Genomic DNA, 17368 nt, shown 5'->3' with positions numbered 1-17368 from the left:
TAGACAGACCATCATGGATGCATAGGTCTTTGCAAATGATAACAATAATTTAACACTATATAGAAGTACTGAATAAGTATATTTCTGGAAATATGCCCATGTCAAATCAAATGTTCCTCTAGAATATGCCCATGTCAAATTAATAGTTCCTCTGGAATATACAGATGTCAAGTAAATGTTTCTTCTGGAATATGCCCATGTCAAATTAATTGTCCCTCTAGAATATGCCCATGTCAAATTAATTGTTCCTCTAGAATATGCCCATGTCAAATTAATTGTTCCTCTGGAATATACCCATGTCAAATCAAATGTTCCTCTAGAATGTGCCCATGTCAAATTAATTGTTCCTCTGGAATATACAGATGTCAAATTAATTGTTCCTCTGGAATATACCCATGTCAAATCAAATGTTCCTCTAGAATGTGCCCATGTCAAATTAATTGTTTCTCTTGACAATGACATGTCAAATCAAATGTTCCTCTAGAATATGCCCATGTCAAATTACTTGTTCCTCTGGAATATGCCCATGTCAAATCAAATGTTCCTCTGGAACATGCCCATGTCAAATTAATTGTTTCTCTTGACAATGACATGTCAAATAAAATGTTCCTCTGGAATATGCCCATGTCAAATAAAAGTTCTAGAATATACCCATGTCAAATCAAATCTTCCTCTGGAATATGCCCATGTCAAATTAATTGTTTCTCTTGACAATGACATGTCAAATTAATTGTTTCTCTTGACAATGACATGTCAAATAAAATGTTTTCTGGAATATGCCCATGTCAAATAAATGTTCCTCTTGAATATGCCCATGTCAAATTAATTGTTTCTCTGGAATATGCTCATGTCAAATGTTGTTTATCAATTTCCTCTGTCAAGTCAGATGCACCCAGAGTTTCCTTGTCCTGAGTCAACCATTTGCAAGATGCAGTTTTTCTGAAGTTCATAGACTGGTACACAGCATTAGTCACAGTTGTTTGGCATCACTTGACATGATGTTATGAACCAGTTTTCTACAACTATATGTACGTATTGGCTGGCCAAGTGTGTAATAGTGTTCTCTGTTATAGTCACCTGATAATAATATGAACAAGAACCAATGTGTGATGACTAACACAATGTGCAATCCATGTTTGTATTTCTGTGATAAATTCCAGATGATATTGGCGACCCAGAAGTTGAAGCGCTGTTGACACGGAATTTGGAGTGTTACACAGGAGTTAATAAACACTATCAGGGGTTGACCATTTGATATTCTTACAGGGGGACAGGGATGTTTTTGAACAAAATAATCTGTTCATGAAAATGCTGAAAAATAATAATTTCTCCCCAGGTTTGTTCACTGGACCTGCTGGATATGCTGAAATATGCTGCTGTGTAGTTAGAGTTACCTGCCCTTGTCCACATGCTGATGTGAGAGTTATCTGCCCTTGCTATATACTGTAAAAAGGTGGGAATAAGATGCCCCCAAATTATTTCTTAGTCTTCATACCGTTCTATAGACTAGGGCTGTCACATAGTGCAGGGAGAGCGAAGCGCTCCATGAAAACCAGCAGCTTGTGTCCTGTGTTTGAAACTGTGCCTTCATCCCACTGATGTCGAATGATGTGCATCTGGATTTGTTTTGTGTCTTTGTGTCATTAGAGTGCAATTTAAGTCATTTCACTATGACATTTTAACAAATTATCTATCAAAACAAACAAAAGGATGAAATAAATTTTGGCATTTTCTGATACCACAGGAATCCAAGGTTCTGATTTACGTAATAATACTGTTGTTTTTTCGACAGAAAGTGGTGTTTTAAATAACTCATTACTGAAATGATTCAATCAGAAGTCCAATTCCTGTGTTGCATATCACTTTTTGACTATGAGAATAAATAATTTATAATATGTAAACATTGTCTCCAATTCTGAAAACTTTCACACACCTATCTACCTACCTACTTTGTAATGTGTATCGGCAAGTGTTGATGTTTTTGTTGATATGTGTTAAAGAAATACCACAATGGAAACCGTCTGATTCTCAGTGTGTTGACCTGAGCTCTGTTGTGTCTGTACCAAGTAATCATGACAAAGATATTTTCATACAGTTTGTATATATGGCTTTATGTTCAGTGATTGATGCACAATAAATGCAGTTTTTCATACTATATTGTGTTGTATTTCTACTAAACTGACGACCAATAGAAACTTTGCAATGGTATTAAATCACTCTAGTTTAATTGAGTGAATGAGTTGGGTTTAACGCCGCTTTTAACATTATTCCAGTTATATCCCGGCATGTCAGCTTAATGTTGGAGGAAAGCCCGAATTCATGCAGCTGTCGAGACGTTAAACACTTCATTGAAACCCATGAGCACGGGTATGGTGCTGACACACCTAGAAACATAATCGGGGCGAACCAGGATTCAAACCCACAATCATAGATTTCTGGTGTGGCCAAGGGACGCAACTCTGCACAGCGAATCGCGGCGCCTTAGACGACTGGACCACCCATGCCCGAGACGACTGGGCCACCCGTGCCCCCAACTCTAGTTCAAACACAAACGATAGTAAAATATCTTGAAAAGATCAAAATCTCAATGAAATCAACTTTTAAAATCACAGTCATACAGTACCAGAAATTTTGCATGACACAGTTGCCCGAATTGAGGTGAGGTAGCAAAAACGAAGCTGTCAACGTAAAGGACAAAAGGCACATGCATCTAAAATCACTCCAGTTCAATGACACTGCTACAAGACTCAAAAAAACTCCCTGGCACACAGGGAGTGACAAGACCAAGCAGACATCAGACCCTTTTAGCAATATTCCAGCAATATAAAGCCGGGGGACACCAGAAATGTGCTTCACACATTGTACCCATGTTGAGAATCGAAACTGGGTTTTCGGCGTGACAAGCGAAAGCTTTAACCACTAGGCTACCCGACCGCCCCCACCAGCACACAGAAAAAGTTAGTCCTCTGATGGTGTTACATGGAATACGTGGCTATTCTTTTTGGCAGGCCTGGATCTGTTCTTGTTGGTTGACTGGAGGATGGGATAGTTGTCGACCACGACGATCCATGACATCCCAGAGGTGTTCTCTGGGGGAAATATCTGGGTGGCGTTCAGGCCAAGGCAACACGTTTGCGTGGCTGCAAAATGGGCTGTGTGGGATCTGGCATTGTCATGCTGATAAAGGACACCTCATGGCAGCTGTAGGAATGGTAGGACCATCGGATGAAGATTGTCATTCATGTAATGCTGAGCTGTCAACTTATCGTTGCGTTTTCTCTCTTGCCAACAAATTCCTGCCCGACCATAACACCCCCTTCATCATACAGCGCAACCTCCAGAATGTGCTGTTCGTTCTCACCTTAGGTTGTGAACACGCTGTCTTCCATCAGCTCTTTGATCTATGAAGATGCCAACGACTTACAGTCTGGGCTCATCACAATCTCTGGTGATGATGTTCCACTGTCAATAACTGTCCTCTGTAAGATCTGTAAGCCCTAATTCCTTGAGGTTACACACAACCAAATGTTTTCCCATAGACTTCTATAAGAACGTTATATTTTTAAAAAAAATAACTAAGCATTCAACAGCTATTACCTGTACGTGTGTGCACAGTTTGGCCTTAGAGCAGCAATAAAAAAATAAAAAATGACTAGCTTAGTCAGCTCCTTTTCCGAGTACCGGAAGCTAAACACAACACCCCCAGTTTCGCACCAAATGTCACCTACTTGAAAATAGCTGTGGTCACATTCAGCATAAGTCATCATGTTGAAAAAGACAGTACTAAATATAGAAAAACATGGTCAGTTTTACTAACTGGATGGATGTACATTTGAAAGACATAAAAATCTTACAGAATATCCTCCAATCACAGCCTGCAGATATCTCTCGATCTGTACTGAAGGCTCCCTATGAAAACCGCACTCTCCAAACTGGTACTGATTTGGTGTAGTAGAACCTTGAGCCTTGTGTCATTGGTCACTCACTGTCAACTAAGGCATTCATTGCTGATGATGTCACTGTCAGGAATCGATTCCTGCAAATCGTACCAGTCTTCATTGGGCGTAGTTACCCTGGGTCTCCCTGTTCTTGGCCTGCCTGATGTCTGCCAGGTCTGTCTGTAATGTTGCATTAGGTTCATTACAGCAACACGGGAGCAACCAAAAGTTCTAGCAATGTTGGCAAGGGTGGCTCCAATCTGTATCATATCCATTGATCCATTCGCATTGTTTGGGTGTCAGTCATGGCATTTGTGTGGTTGTTTTTTGTCAGTGTGAGCATCTGACATGCCATCCGTATCATTTATATACATTGTACCCTTATTGCTCGTGTAGTTTCGATTGCCAAAGCGGCACGTTTTTCACTTTTCACATTTTTTTTTTTAAAAATGACGTGCCATGGACATTTATCACTTTCTGCATAGAGCATTGTTGTGTTTTGCTTTGATTTAGTTTGAATTTCAAGTTTTGCATTTTAATTTGTAAGTGGTAAAGTTTCTTTAGGCCATCAGTTTAGTTATTGTACACCATATGCTTGCTATATTACTGCCTGTAATAATAATCTGTGATGTCACCAAACAACAAACCAGTGACTGATATAATAATCAACACCTGGGGTACAGGGGTACACAATCAACCTAGTCGTCGATTCTGACCGTCAGATTCATTTAGTTGCTTTTACAACATGAAAATGTTACTGGGGACAGTATTCTAACCCAGAATCTACACATGGCATGTTAAACAAAACATTTCTGACATTGACATATTAAACATAATATGTACATTTGTATCGACACAATTCCACACCGGGATTGGGTGGTCAGGCTTGCTGACTTGGTTGATGCATGTCATCATATTGCAAATGCGTTGATTGATGCTCATGATGTCAATCACTGGATTGTCTTGCCCAGACTCAATTATTTACAGACTGCTGTCATATAGCTGGAATATTGCTCCGTGCGGCGTTAAGCAACAAACAAACATACAAACAATTCCACACAACGTACAGTCACAGTACTTACAGTTCTTACCCAGGTCAATGCATCAGTGACACTAAACTCCTCCCTGGGGAGTATACAATCTGTCTTAATAATATGTGAGCTTGATAATAATGATATTATGTCATTCAAAAGCAGTTGATAACCTTCTTCATTACGGTATCTATACTCACTGATAAAAAGAAACGTGAGTGAGTGAGTTAGGTTTTACGCCGCTTTTAGCAATATTCCAGCAATATCACAGCGGGGGACACCAGAAATGGGCTGCACACACTGTACCCATGTCGGGATTCGAACCCGGGTCTTCGGCGTGACGAGCGAACGCTTTAACCACTAGGCTACCCGACCGCCCCTAAAGAAACGTGAGTATCATACATGTAGGTAAATATATGAAGAATGATCCGCATTCATCAGATATTAGATTGGTTCGACGCTGTGTGAACCAACACGTCATAGATCCATGACTCGAGATGCACAATTTACCTCGTGCAGGATTCGCATGTAAAGTTTTGAAATCACGTGCAGCATATCATAAGAATAAAGACACTCTGTGGTAACACTTGACTGATTGTCAGTTTTGTCCTTAAGTGGTACACATCAGAAAGATGATTTCCTTATGTACATACTTCTCTATACCTTTCTATGGATCGTGTTTCTTTTGGTGGTGAGTATATTATGTGTCCTCAGTTTCATAGTGATGGTCCTTCTTCAGCACCCTGAAGGGATTTTACATATGCTTCCTTTAATTTCATGACAACAAAATCTTTGTTGGTACTGTAAAAAACCCCGAAATAATGACATTAGAACTACTGCAGACAGTGGAGACACCAGGGGGTCACTGAATGTCCAGTGCGTCCAGGACAGGAAGTGGCACCCTTGTTACCAGTACAGTGTTGGTGTATGATTCAATGTTTTCAACAAGTGGTGTCTTGACTGAAACCTGTGAATTTGTGGAGTGAGTGAATTAGGTTTACTCCCACCTGTTCCCCCATCTCTGGATCTGCCAGCGCACGATGCAAAAGTACATATCAGTAGACCCGTGAAGATACAGGTAGAATAGGTCTTTAGCAACCCATGTTTGCCGTTAAAAAAGGCGACTATGCTTAAGAGGTGACTAACGGGATCAGGTGGTCAGGCTCGCTGACTTGGTTGATGCATGTCATCGTATCCCAATTGTGTGGATTGATGCTCATGATAGCAATCACTGAATTGTCTGGTCCAGACTTGATTATTTACAGACCGCCGTCATATAGCTGGAACATTGCTGAGTGTAGCATTAAACAACAAACAAACAAACCAACCAACCAGCTTATCAGTACCTTAGTACCGGCACCATCCTACAAAGTAGATTTCCTTGCATCCATGGGTCCACACACCACATCACCCTAACCCCTGATTCAGCAGACTGCTTGGGAAGCGTTTGGGGACATAAGGGAGGTAACTCTAATTATTCTTGATATCAATTTATGCACCTTTTCAAGCAAGGTGTATTTAAAGTCCTACTCAGTAACCACCCTTAAAGAGTACCTGAGTTACTCACCCCCGCCCAAATTTAAATCAAAATGAATGGAAAGGTAATCGATTAACAGTGTTTTATTTATGATATTAAATCTATCCAGTGTTGTGTGACATCAACAAAATTTTAACTTGTTATCAGTGTATTGTGTGCAGGCCATGGGCAAAGCGATGCACTGATAGTTTAAATAGGACCCAAATATAATCACCTGGTTAACTGTTAAGGTAAGCCCCTATGGGCATGATGGGATCTCTTTTAAAATAGGTTCCATGCAACCTTAGTGGATCACTGGTCAACTGGTGACTGAGTTGATTGTCATTGTACCCCGGTGGCAAGGAAACACAGTGGTCTGAGTTTATTATTTACAGGCCACCTACTTATAGTTGGAATACTGCTGAGTTTGGGGTAAAACAACAAATACAAAACCAAAATACATAGCTTCAGGTTAGCACTCTGTAGTCGTTCTAAGTTGTGATAACTTGTGCCTCATCCTTTTCATGAGAATAAAATATGTTAAAACTAAACTCTATAGTCTGGATCTTATGTGCTCCAGAATCTCCATGGGTGTGGGGTCGCTCGGGTAGCCTAGTGGCTAAAGCGTTCACTCGTCACGCCAAAGACCCGGGCTCGATCCCCGACATGGGTACAATGTGTGAAGCCCATTTCTGGTGTTCCCTGCCATGATATTGCTGGAATATTGCTAAAAGCGGTGTAAAACCATACTCACTCACTCACTCACTCCATGGGTGTCTCTAGTTGAGAGCAGTCAACCTGTACAAGCATGTCTCAGGTGCTGAAGAGGACGTACACGAGGTCTTGCATCCACTCGTTTCCTTTGCATCTGATCGTATCTCAGCTGCGTAGATCGATGCTCATGATGTCAATCACAGGACTATCTGGTCCAGACACAATTATTTACACACCGCCAACACATTACTGGAATGACTTGGTGTGGCGTTAACAACAAACAAACATCTTCCTATGAAACAGACAACGAAGACAGGTTTCTGATTGTGAGTTTTATCAGTGGTGATGCAAGAACAGGACACGACAGAGAGTGAGATGACAGATGACAGTGGCTGCACTATACACACAGAATAGAGCCTGGGTTAAACACTGGCAGAAGCAGCTCCTCACAGCTAGGATCTAGCAACAGAACTGTGTGTAATTGCAAGCGTTATGGAAAAACTGCTCTCCATGTTGGTAAATATACCGATAATCTTCTAAAGATCAGAATTAAGGTTTTGTCAGAAGACAGAAAATTACAAAAGTAGACATTAGTATCTGTGATAGAGTGAATGTTTTCAATTAATGTACTGATTCATTTGTTTTACCATTGAGACAGTATGTATTGCAAAAATATAAGTTTACTGGTTTACAACAGAATATTTCTTTCAGACATGACAGCTATGAACTTGATGAAGAAAAAGTGAGTTAACAATAATTCAGGTTATAATCGTAGTAGACTACAGAAGAAAGTGGTGGAAAAAGAATTTAGTATTTGTGTCAATATTATCAAATAAATCACAACAACCAACATATGTTCCTCTTTTCAACAAGGAAAATGCATTCCATTTTACCTTTATCACAACACTTAAAAAACATCCTCAGTTGTTGATTTCCTTGACACAGAAGACAGTGTATAACATCATCATCATATAAAACACAAAATATTAGTCATCTGCAAAATCTTTATAACTATGATATGTAAGTTTTATATAGATCCCTATGTCATACTCTTACCATTGTTTACTTGTTGGCCGAAATGATCAATAACAATTAAAATGCTCAACTACAATTTAAGAACTGTTATAGACTAAGTGCCATAACAGTTTACAAAATGCACATAAAATAAAAAATATAATTTACACCATCATAAAAAGATTATCGATAAAACAAAAATTTAATAACAACTTGGAAGTTCTATCTATGATCGGGGAAGCATCAATTCGTCTACATTGAAGTCTTTGGTATCGTACAATAGCTGGCACCAGCATAAATGGGAACTCTTTGATGGTAGGCCTAGCATCTAAGAAAGTGAAACACACAAGTCCAATGTTCATTTTCCACAAGTAACTTGGACATATAATATGCCTTAATAGAGATGTTATCGTGGTTAATCAGACCTGAGGAAGCAATATATAGTTGTGATGAAGTGAATCACTTACATTTGAATTAAGAATTAATTCTAGTTCACAGGAAAATGTAGAGTACATATAATACAGTTTTGACATTATATTACTCATAGATATAAACAGTCTGTCCTTACTTATGTACTAAGTACATTTTAAGGCAGTATTACAGAAAAAGCTTATACTCATTGACAACATCTTACCTCGGACAATATTTATCGATATATTGGATCCAAAACTAGAGGCCAAAATATCACAATTATCACTTATTGTTTTAACATGGGCCCAAATATTTTTATATTTCTCTTCAACAACACGGATATGTTTAATTTGACATTCATTTTTTGCCTCATCAATCAGCCATAGCTGACTCTATGCATTATATATCTAGAGTTCTGTCCCTTGAACTTCATCAACAGACCTGTACAAAATTATCTCCCTTACAAAAGTGAGAAACCCTACATTTTGCACATTCAAAAGTTCTAAAACCAAAAGTACTGTGGCTGAACAAATCCTTGATCCATCAAATAAGAAAATAATGGCATTAGATAGTACTCCACACTGATCTGTTTGTACTAGCTGAAGATACTGCGTCATCTACCAGTGTCTGTTATTTGTAAAACTACCAACACATTTCCATGGACCTTGCACCCAGCCCTTCCCACTGGCCAACAATGTGTCGAGATCACTTGACAGTTTTCTAGGTAAAAGAAAATTCAGGGACCGATCCTTGTGACATAAAACATCAATAAAAAAAAAAAAAAGTGTTGTCAAAATGTTTAAAAATCAATGCTAAAATTAGCACCTTTTGAGCAAATTCCATTAAAAATGATAAGGTAAGGGTTTCAATAAAGTTTAAAATGGGGCACAAATTTATCGATTTAACCCTGTGAACTGAGCATGAAACATGTGGAACATCAATTCGGGTCAGTTTTTAGGAAAATGAAATATATGTCAAACTTATATTACAACCTATCATATTATCAAATAAGAGTACTTATCCATAAACTGAAATATTTTGTAATATGCAGCAAGCAAATCAAATATCTAAAATATGGTTTTAAAAAATATGAAAATCTCTATATAAACAAAACATCACTACACAGAGCTGCTAAAATGTACGCAACTCTAAAAAACCCACCTTATTCAATAGAAGAAATCACTCCTTTTTCTGATCTTTGAATTAGTAATGACAGTGAAACAATTCAGTAAGTAAAACACGAATTGTCCTTTCTCATTCAGTAACATCAGTGATACAGATCTGTTCCAATTCATAAAAGTTTATTCCAAACCCTTTACAATATGCTCAGTCAGGGCTGGAGATGGTAGTCTATAGGCCCCATAGGTTGTCTTTCACCCATACATATAACAGAGATTTCAATAGTTTTCCAGATGTAAAACGTTTAGACACAGAAATATGTGTGTGATATTATTAAGGTTAAGTTCTTGCATTTTTGGTGAAAAGAAATATTTGAATAAGAAAAAGTGTTCAGAAAAATAAATTTAATAAAAAATTCCTTCACATTTCTAATACAAGCTCTCAATCAAATGTCATCTAGCAAGTGAGCAGGGTTCAACACTGTTCTGGCAGCCTATGGACACAGCCTCTGTACAGAGGCCAATAGAAAAGTGTGAGGAGCACAACGAGATGAACCCAATTAGATGGACATGAATAACCAACCCTATTACACGTGTAAGATCAGTCCCAACAAGCTGTGTCTGTAAAAAACGAAATTGGTCTGCTGACCCCCATTAGATGGACTTGAATCAACAATACTATGATGGCCCAAAGCACCCCATGTCAAACAGATCCAAAGATTCCCACTAGTTGATCCTGAAGAACTCTAATAGTTTATATGCCTTCTAAAGAACCCTTCTAGATTGGGCCTGGAAAAAACCCACTAATAGAGGTCAAAGTAAAAACAAAACAACTAGATAAACCTAAAGAACCCCACTAAAGGGTCCAAAGGATCCTGACTAGATGGACTTCAGTAATTCTACTAGATGGGTCTAAGGAATCCTACAAGATGGGTCTAAGGAATCCTACAAGATGGGTCTAAGGAATCCTACATGATTGGTCTAAGGAATCCTACAAGATGGTCCTGAAGATCACCACTGGATAGACTTAAGTAATTCCACTAGATGGGTCTAAGGAATCATACAAGAGGGATCTAAGGAATCCTACAAGATGGGTCTAAGGAATCCTACAAGATGGGTCTAAGGAATCCTACAAGATGGGTCTAAGGAATCCTACAAGACGGGACTAAGGAATCCTACAAGATGGTCCATCAGAACCCCACAACAAACCCTTGAAGAACCCTATTATATAAGACCAAAGAACCCAACTATGTAAGCCTATAGAACCATACCAAATGTTTATAAAGAACCCTACTGCATATGCCTGAAGAACACTACTAAATAAAGCTGAACATCCCTTCTAGATGGACTTAAAGAACACCCATAGAATGGCTGTGGAGCAACAAGCCACAGTTCTGGATGGGATAAGCACTGGGTCAGTTTAAGTCAGAGGATATGTCTCACTGTATGTCATCTGGGGTCAGGATACAGAAGGGGAAAACAAAACATGTGTTAACAAATTATATCTCTACACATCCACATATTCACCAGGACAATATGACATCACAGTACAACAAGTATGTGTGTAGTTTAAGTACATATAACAGAGGCTCTCCACAATGAATATAGGCCTTTATCACCTACCAGGTAAGCAGATCGGGGTTTGCAATCACAATAAGAAGGTTCTGTGCAACACTGGCACTTCTTCCTGTTTTACTTTGTACTACTGGTATAAACATGCACCCGTATTATCACAGAGCATTGTCTATATCCTCATTTTCTTTCATGCTCTTCTTTTCCTGAAATTGTTATTTGTTCTACCATAGATAGATTATCATATGTATAAGACCAGTATATCATACTATGGGTAGGTTTATGATGCTCGACTATAACCAATTCTGGTTCACACCCCCCAGAACACCTATTATGCAACACATTTGAAATTTTAATTTGATAGTACTTAACGCTCACTAACATGATTGATTGGCCTATTCATACCACAAAATTACAAAAGAAATTCTGAGTAAAGTCTTAAAGGATCCATGATGATAAGGTGAAAATTTGACATTATAAGTACATTCTTGCCAGTCTCCAAGTCTATCCAAGTAGAACAACCAACACATACAACCCTCACAGAATAACATATGCCAAAGCCCTTTACAGAAATGTCGACGAAACACCAACACTAAATGATAGAATACCAGAAAGTCGAAATCCTCAAATGAAAGTGGTACTCTGATACAAAATGGTACATATTCTGAAATTTCTCATCGAAAGTATTTTTAAAACAGAACTTATTTTTACATGTGTGAATTGAAACATAGTGTGTTGGATAAATATTGAAGAGAAATATATAAGCACCGAATGAAAGTCAACTGCTTTAAATTGCGTAGATATGGTGAAAAAGACAATATCAAATGAACAAGGACTATATTCAGCATGGAGACACGTATTCAGCACATTACTACGAGATAAAATGGATTGGTGTAACTGTTGAGCAGTGTCATTCATGAATATTTAATGTACATGCAAACAACATGATAGTGGTAAAGCATTTCTGGTGTAGTTATTTCATTATTTTGAGCATGTGCTTTTATCAACACAACATGACCTTTGCACGGCATGAGCTACGAGTCTAGGACGAATCTAGGAGGACTCTGGAATGATGTGAAGCAAGTGCATCCGTTAACCCTCCTGCTGACAACGCTGCACAGTTAACCTTACTTCATCTATACCTACACTGTATAAAATGAAAATATTTTTTTGAAAATGGACTCTTTTCATCATGCAATAAATATTCAAATTATCTTTGATAAATAATTATCAATAGCACTAGGACTGCCAAATCATAAATAAGACATTTTATAATTATTTACAAATATAAAGATTTTAAATTGATATCATGATGACATAATATTTGTTAGTCTGTCATTTTTATCTAACTGTACTATCAGAAAACATATTGGTCCAATGCAACATTGAAAATAAATATTAGGTGAATAATATTATCAATTTATCAAATAATTTCTTTAACAAATATGGCATGAAAGGTAAACATGTACACGATGTACTACAGGTTAGTTATTTTGTATCTAATTTTTAATAACACATTCATTTTTCTGTGACCTTGACCTTGACTCAGAACTTCATTTCAGAATGATGAGTTCATTTCAAGGCGGTTCCAAATTAAAAGTTATTAAAATATGTTATCACAATGTAAGCAATACTGATCATATTTCAAATTAATAAGCTATACATACAGCTACATGAAGAGGCATCTGCATTTCTGGTAATATGGTAAAAGTTCATAGATAAAAATTTACAGCTGATTACCATTTTAGAAATAGGAATTTAGAATTTGAACTTCTTGATAAAGATGACGAAAATCCTAATTCATTTGTTATATTAACCATAAAACACAATTATTCATCACTTTAACCTTTTCAATACCGGTAATGTGTCTGTTTTATACAAACTCATATAGATTGGGATTATGACATATCAAGTGGTGGCAACATTTTGCAATTATGTTTGGTAAATTCTTCATATAAGATACAACATGCTTCTCAAATACATGTATTACAGACTAACCTGTTTTAAGGAAGTGCTAAGAGCATCAGCTGATTATCATCTACAGTAGAATATCCATAGCATAAAACTATGAGGATGTTCAAACCTCTGAGCACATGAGAATAAAATCTGAATATTGATCATATACACATATATATACATACACTGGTGACGACACTATATATACCTGTGTAACCATGGTAACATAAGCAAGTTAGGAAGCTGCCATTTTGAAACTTGTCAGCTTAAGCAAACAAATGTGTTTTGAATTTAAATTTAAATAAACTAAACTGACATTGTTAACTGAATGATTCTCATTGTAAGTTTTCAAGTCTTAAAAACATAAAAATCACTTGGATTTCTTGTTTTGGAGATATCATATTTCTTCTGTAAGATGTGTAATCATATCACATATCAAACGTTCTGATCATTTAAAATGTGAACTGAGAATAAAACATAACTAGTTTGTGATTTCATCACAGTCAACAAATATTTCAACCTAAACAAGTCTTGGAATTATTTCTCCATCAACAACTTTAAAATTGCACAACGTAACATATTGCAGGACGAACCTTTCCAATTATATTGTTTAAAGTAGAATCAATGAGCACATAATGGAACAAAAGCCTGTGTCAGAGAACAACAGTCAGTATGTGATATGTAGATTCATTTCTCCATTAGTGGCCAATGCCATCATCTGGTTCTCCTTTCATCTTTCTCACGAAGCTCTTCTTGTCACCTCCCTTATTGGCTCTTCTGTCCACCTCCTTGTAATTGTTCCTTAATTCCTTTTTGGAATGTTAGGTCAAAATATGTGTTATTTCAGCTTTGCCATAGTAATTTTCCAAACTTAGCTTCACTTTGAACTCTTTCTTTTCATTCTAGCTGCTTAACACAAATCAAATTGTTTCAATTCCGAGACCAACCAGCTTACAAAAGTCTGGCAAACAAGGTGAAGTAGTATCTTGCATATGGCCACAAAAAACATTTTCTGGGAAGTGTCACACTCACAGGCTGGTAGCCCGATGTTTGGCTACTCCATCAACTCTTCTCACTCCCCCCTGCTGGCCTACGCTTACTTTTCCGCTGTTGTTCTTTGAGTTCGTGAATATCTTCATACATGTGGCCTTGTAACACTCGTTCACGCACCTCGCTCGCAGCTTCAAACCCTGGCGCATTGGGATTGGTGGGACTCACTTCTTCGTACACATGACGTCTGTCTCTTTTAGATGGTTGTTTTGCTTTCGCCTCTTCAACACTTTCATAATTTGGATCATTCTCGTCAATATATGTGATGCAATCTTTCACAGTCTGATAGTTGGGGTCAAGGGTCACACCATTTGATGCTCCCTCTGCATTACCGTTGACATTAACGACAATCGGTGCCGCTGTTGGTAGGACAGGAGAGTTGGGGATTTCCGGCAGTCGTGTAGCACTGGGGGAGAAACTGGACCGCTTGTCAACAATGGCATAGTCGTTGGAACTCCCTGATATCCCTGAGTCTTCTGGGCTGGCAAGATGGCGCCGGTCTTCCTGCTGTTTGGTCATCATGTGTAGGGAGTCGAGGGATGGTGGGGCGGGAGCAGCGGCAGTGGCGTAGTTACCTGAGTTGGGAGATGAAGACATCGTCACAAATTAAACAAAACTGGTATTTAGTCAACGATCATTAATATTTGCATATTGTTTTCTCTCTCTGTTGCAGTGAGGCTGTCTTATTGTTGGGTAGTCATTTGGAGACATAAATGCGAAGACCACTCGTATTTTTTGCATTTAATTCACGCCCGCGTTCATTTCAAGATTTACAGTAATCATGATAATGAAGGAATGTAATCTTCATGATAATACATGAAAATGACGAAACATTCCCATAATATCTTCTGTCACTCTGATAGCAATAGCAACAAGTCTCGAAAACTAATCAGTCATAAGATTTTTCTTACTAGTTTGTATTCATGGTCAAATTCATTTAAACAAAGCTACATAATTTGAAAATAACAGATTTCATAACTGAATCCTTGGTTCATCATAGTGAGACATATAATAGCATTTATAGTTGTTCTGTGATTGTTTGTGTGAATAAATTGATATTTAATGCTAGGTAAAGATGGTTTATATTCTGGAGCATGTTACACAAGTCCTATTAGGAAGCATGTACCGACATACCATCAATCTCAGCATAGGTTTCACTGACAGCACTCAGCCTCTGGGCAGCTTGATTGACCACCTCTTGTGTTGGCGGCGCCGGCTTCCTCTGCACCACCCCATCGCCAGACCCCCCATCAACCTAAACACATCCAATGAAAAGTTGATCTGAGCAGCTGACTGACTAGGAGTGGGTTGTGGTGAGGATTATCGTATACAAGAAACATTACAGTGAGCAAATGCAATAGCAGTGTTAACTTGGCATGCTTGTATCAATATCAAACATGATTGTCAACAATATGTGTGATATATAAGTGAGTGAGTGAGTGAGTACGGTTTTACGCCGCTTTTAGCAATATTCCAGCAATATCACGGCGGGGGACACCAGAAATGGGCTTCACACATTGTACCCATGTCGGGAATCGAACCCGGGTCTTCGGCCTGACGAGCGAACGCTTTAACCACTAGGCTACCCGACTGCCCCTGATATATAAGACTACGCTGATGAAAGATACATGTTGACAATTACGTAACCCGGAAGAGGAACAAGGCACAGTGAGACGAACTGCACATGACAGGAAGTGCTTACTGCGCAGGACGGAATGAGTGCTTGGCCAAACAAACATGTGCTTAGGTGTCTGACATTGACAGTCGATTGTTGGGTAGCGAGGACTTGCAGGCATATACAAGTGAAGTTACAATCAGCTTTCTGTAAGCTAGACAACTGAAGTTATGTCCCAAAAGAATGATTGAACAATGGTTTGGTCTGGATGGTTCATTTGGTGTTCCCGTTTACCGGTAATTACTAGTCTTTTACCGGTAAAATTAGGCTTGGCCCGGTAATTCATGTAACTGCCAGTCCCTATCACGCAAACAAAGTACCTTACAAATCTTTGCTTTTGAACAAAACATTGGTGATATTCATTTAAGCATTTGTTTCGAACGAAGTAAGATTGTCTGTTACCATCAGGGTTCCCCTTGTCTACTTTTAGCGCAAGGATATAACATTTTGCTTTGCTTCGAGGTTAACTATATATTTATTTGTAGCAACTTAGTCTTGAAATATTAACCAAAAAAAAAGAGAAAAAGTTACTTCAGAGATGACATCATTGCATTGAACATGATATTCATGATATTGAAAGAATTAAAACCAGGTAATTTTCATACATTTTTTTATTTGTTAAGTTTTTTATAAGTTGGGATTGATAAAAATTAGGGGGACTGGTAATTATTAGAGTTGCCAGTCCTACTGAAGCCAACAGGAACACAGTTCATTACTCCACCCTCAGCATATTCCAGCTACATCACAATGGGCCATAAATAATGCAGTGGTTGATGGTGAGGTGAAATTGGGTTTAACGTCTTGCCAAGATTATTGCACTTATATAGCGACGTGCATGCACGTGTATGTGTGTATGTGTGTGTGTGGCTGCTTGTACTAGTCCGGACTGATGCCGATTTATAGTGCTAGCTCACTGAGATACCATGCCGCAGTTTAACATGAATACCCCACTCAGACACAGTATACTGACTCCGAGCCGACCAGTCCTTGTTTTAGCCCAGACAGGTATGACGCGGCCCGGGATCGAACCCTGGACCTTCCGCTCTCCGGGCGGACGCTCTACCACAAGACCACGGAGGCGGTTTGCAGTGGTTGATATTGCGGTCAACACTGACATCATCAGGTTACATAGATGACATGCATTCAACCTAGTCATACCCAAGGTTGTTGCATCTAATGACAATCAACAATGTTCTTGGGACACATTCTGGGTGACCATGTCAGGAAACTGTTGAAAGGGCAATGAAAAGCTTGTATTGTTTTGTGAAAAGTTATGTTTGTTTTGTTTGTTTGTTGCTTAACACAGCTCTCAACAATATTCCAGCTATATGACGGTGGTCTGTAAATATTCAAGTCTGGACCAGACAATCCAG

The 17368-nt window shown here is 38.4% G+C and overlaps 1 protein-coding gene across 3 annotated transcripts in view; it reads right to left on the bottom strand.

Annotated features, from left to right (window-relative positions):
* Nucleotides 1–14050: 14050 nt before the first annotated feature.
* LOC124147672 overlaps nucleotides 14051–17368 on the bottom strand; it is a 37846-nt gene continuing 34528 nt past the window's right edge. For all 3 annotated transcript variants that reach the window (XM_046518386.2, XM_046518395.2, XM_048382420.1), the window contains exons 7-8: nucleotides 15455–15575; nucleotides 14051–14895 (exon numbers count right to left, since the gene is read on the bottom strand). In XM_046518386.2, the coding sequence (XP_046374342.2) occupies nucleotides 14333–14895; nucleotides 15455–15575 (684 nt within the window). In that variant the 3' untranslated portion in view covers nucleotides 14051–14332. The remainder of the gene's footprint in view (nucleotides 14896–15454; nucleotides 15576–17368) is intronic.

This window comes from Haliotis rufescens, unplaced genomic scaffold (assembly GCF_023055435.1).
Source record: "Haliotis rufescens isolate VD_foot unplaced genomic scaffold, xgHalRufe1.0.p SCAF_1, whole genome shotgun sequence".
Lineage (NCBI taxonomy): Eukaryota > Metazoa > Mollusca > Gastropoda > Lepetellida > Haliotidae > Haliotis > Haliotis rufescens.
This window is presented reverse-complemented; position numbering and strand designations above follow the sequence as displayed.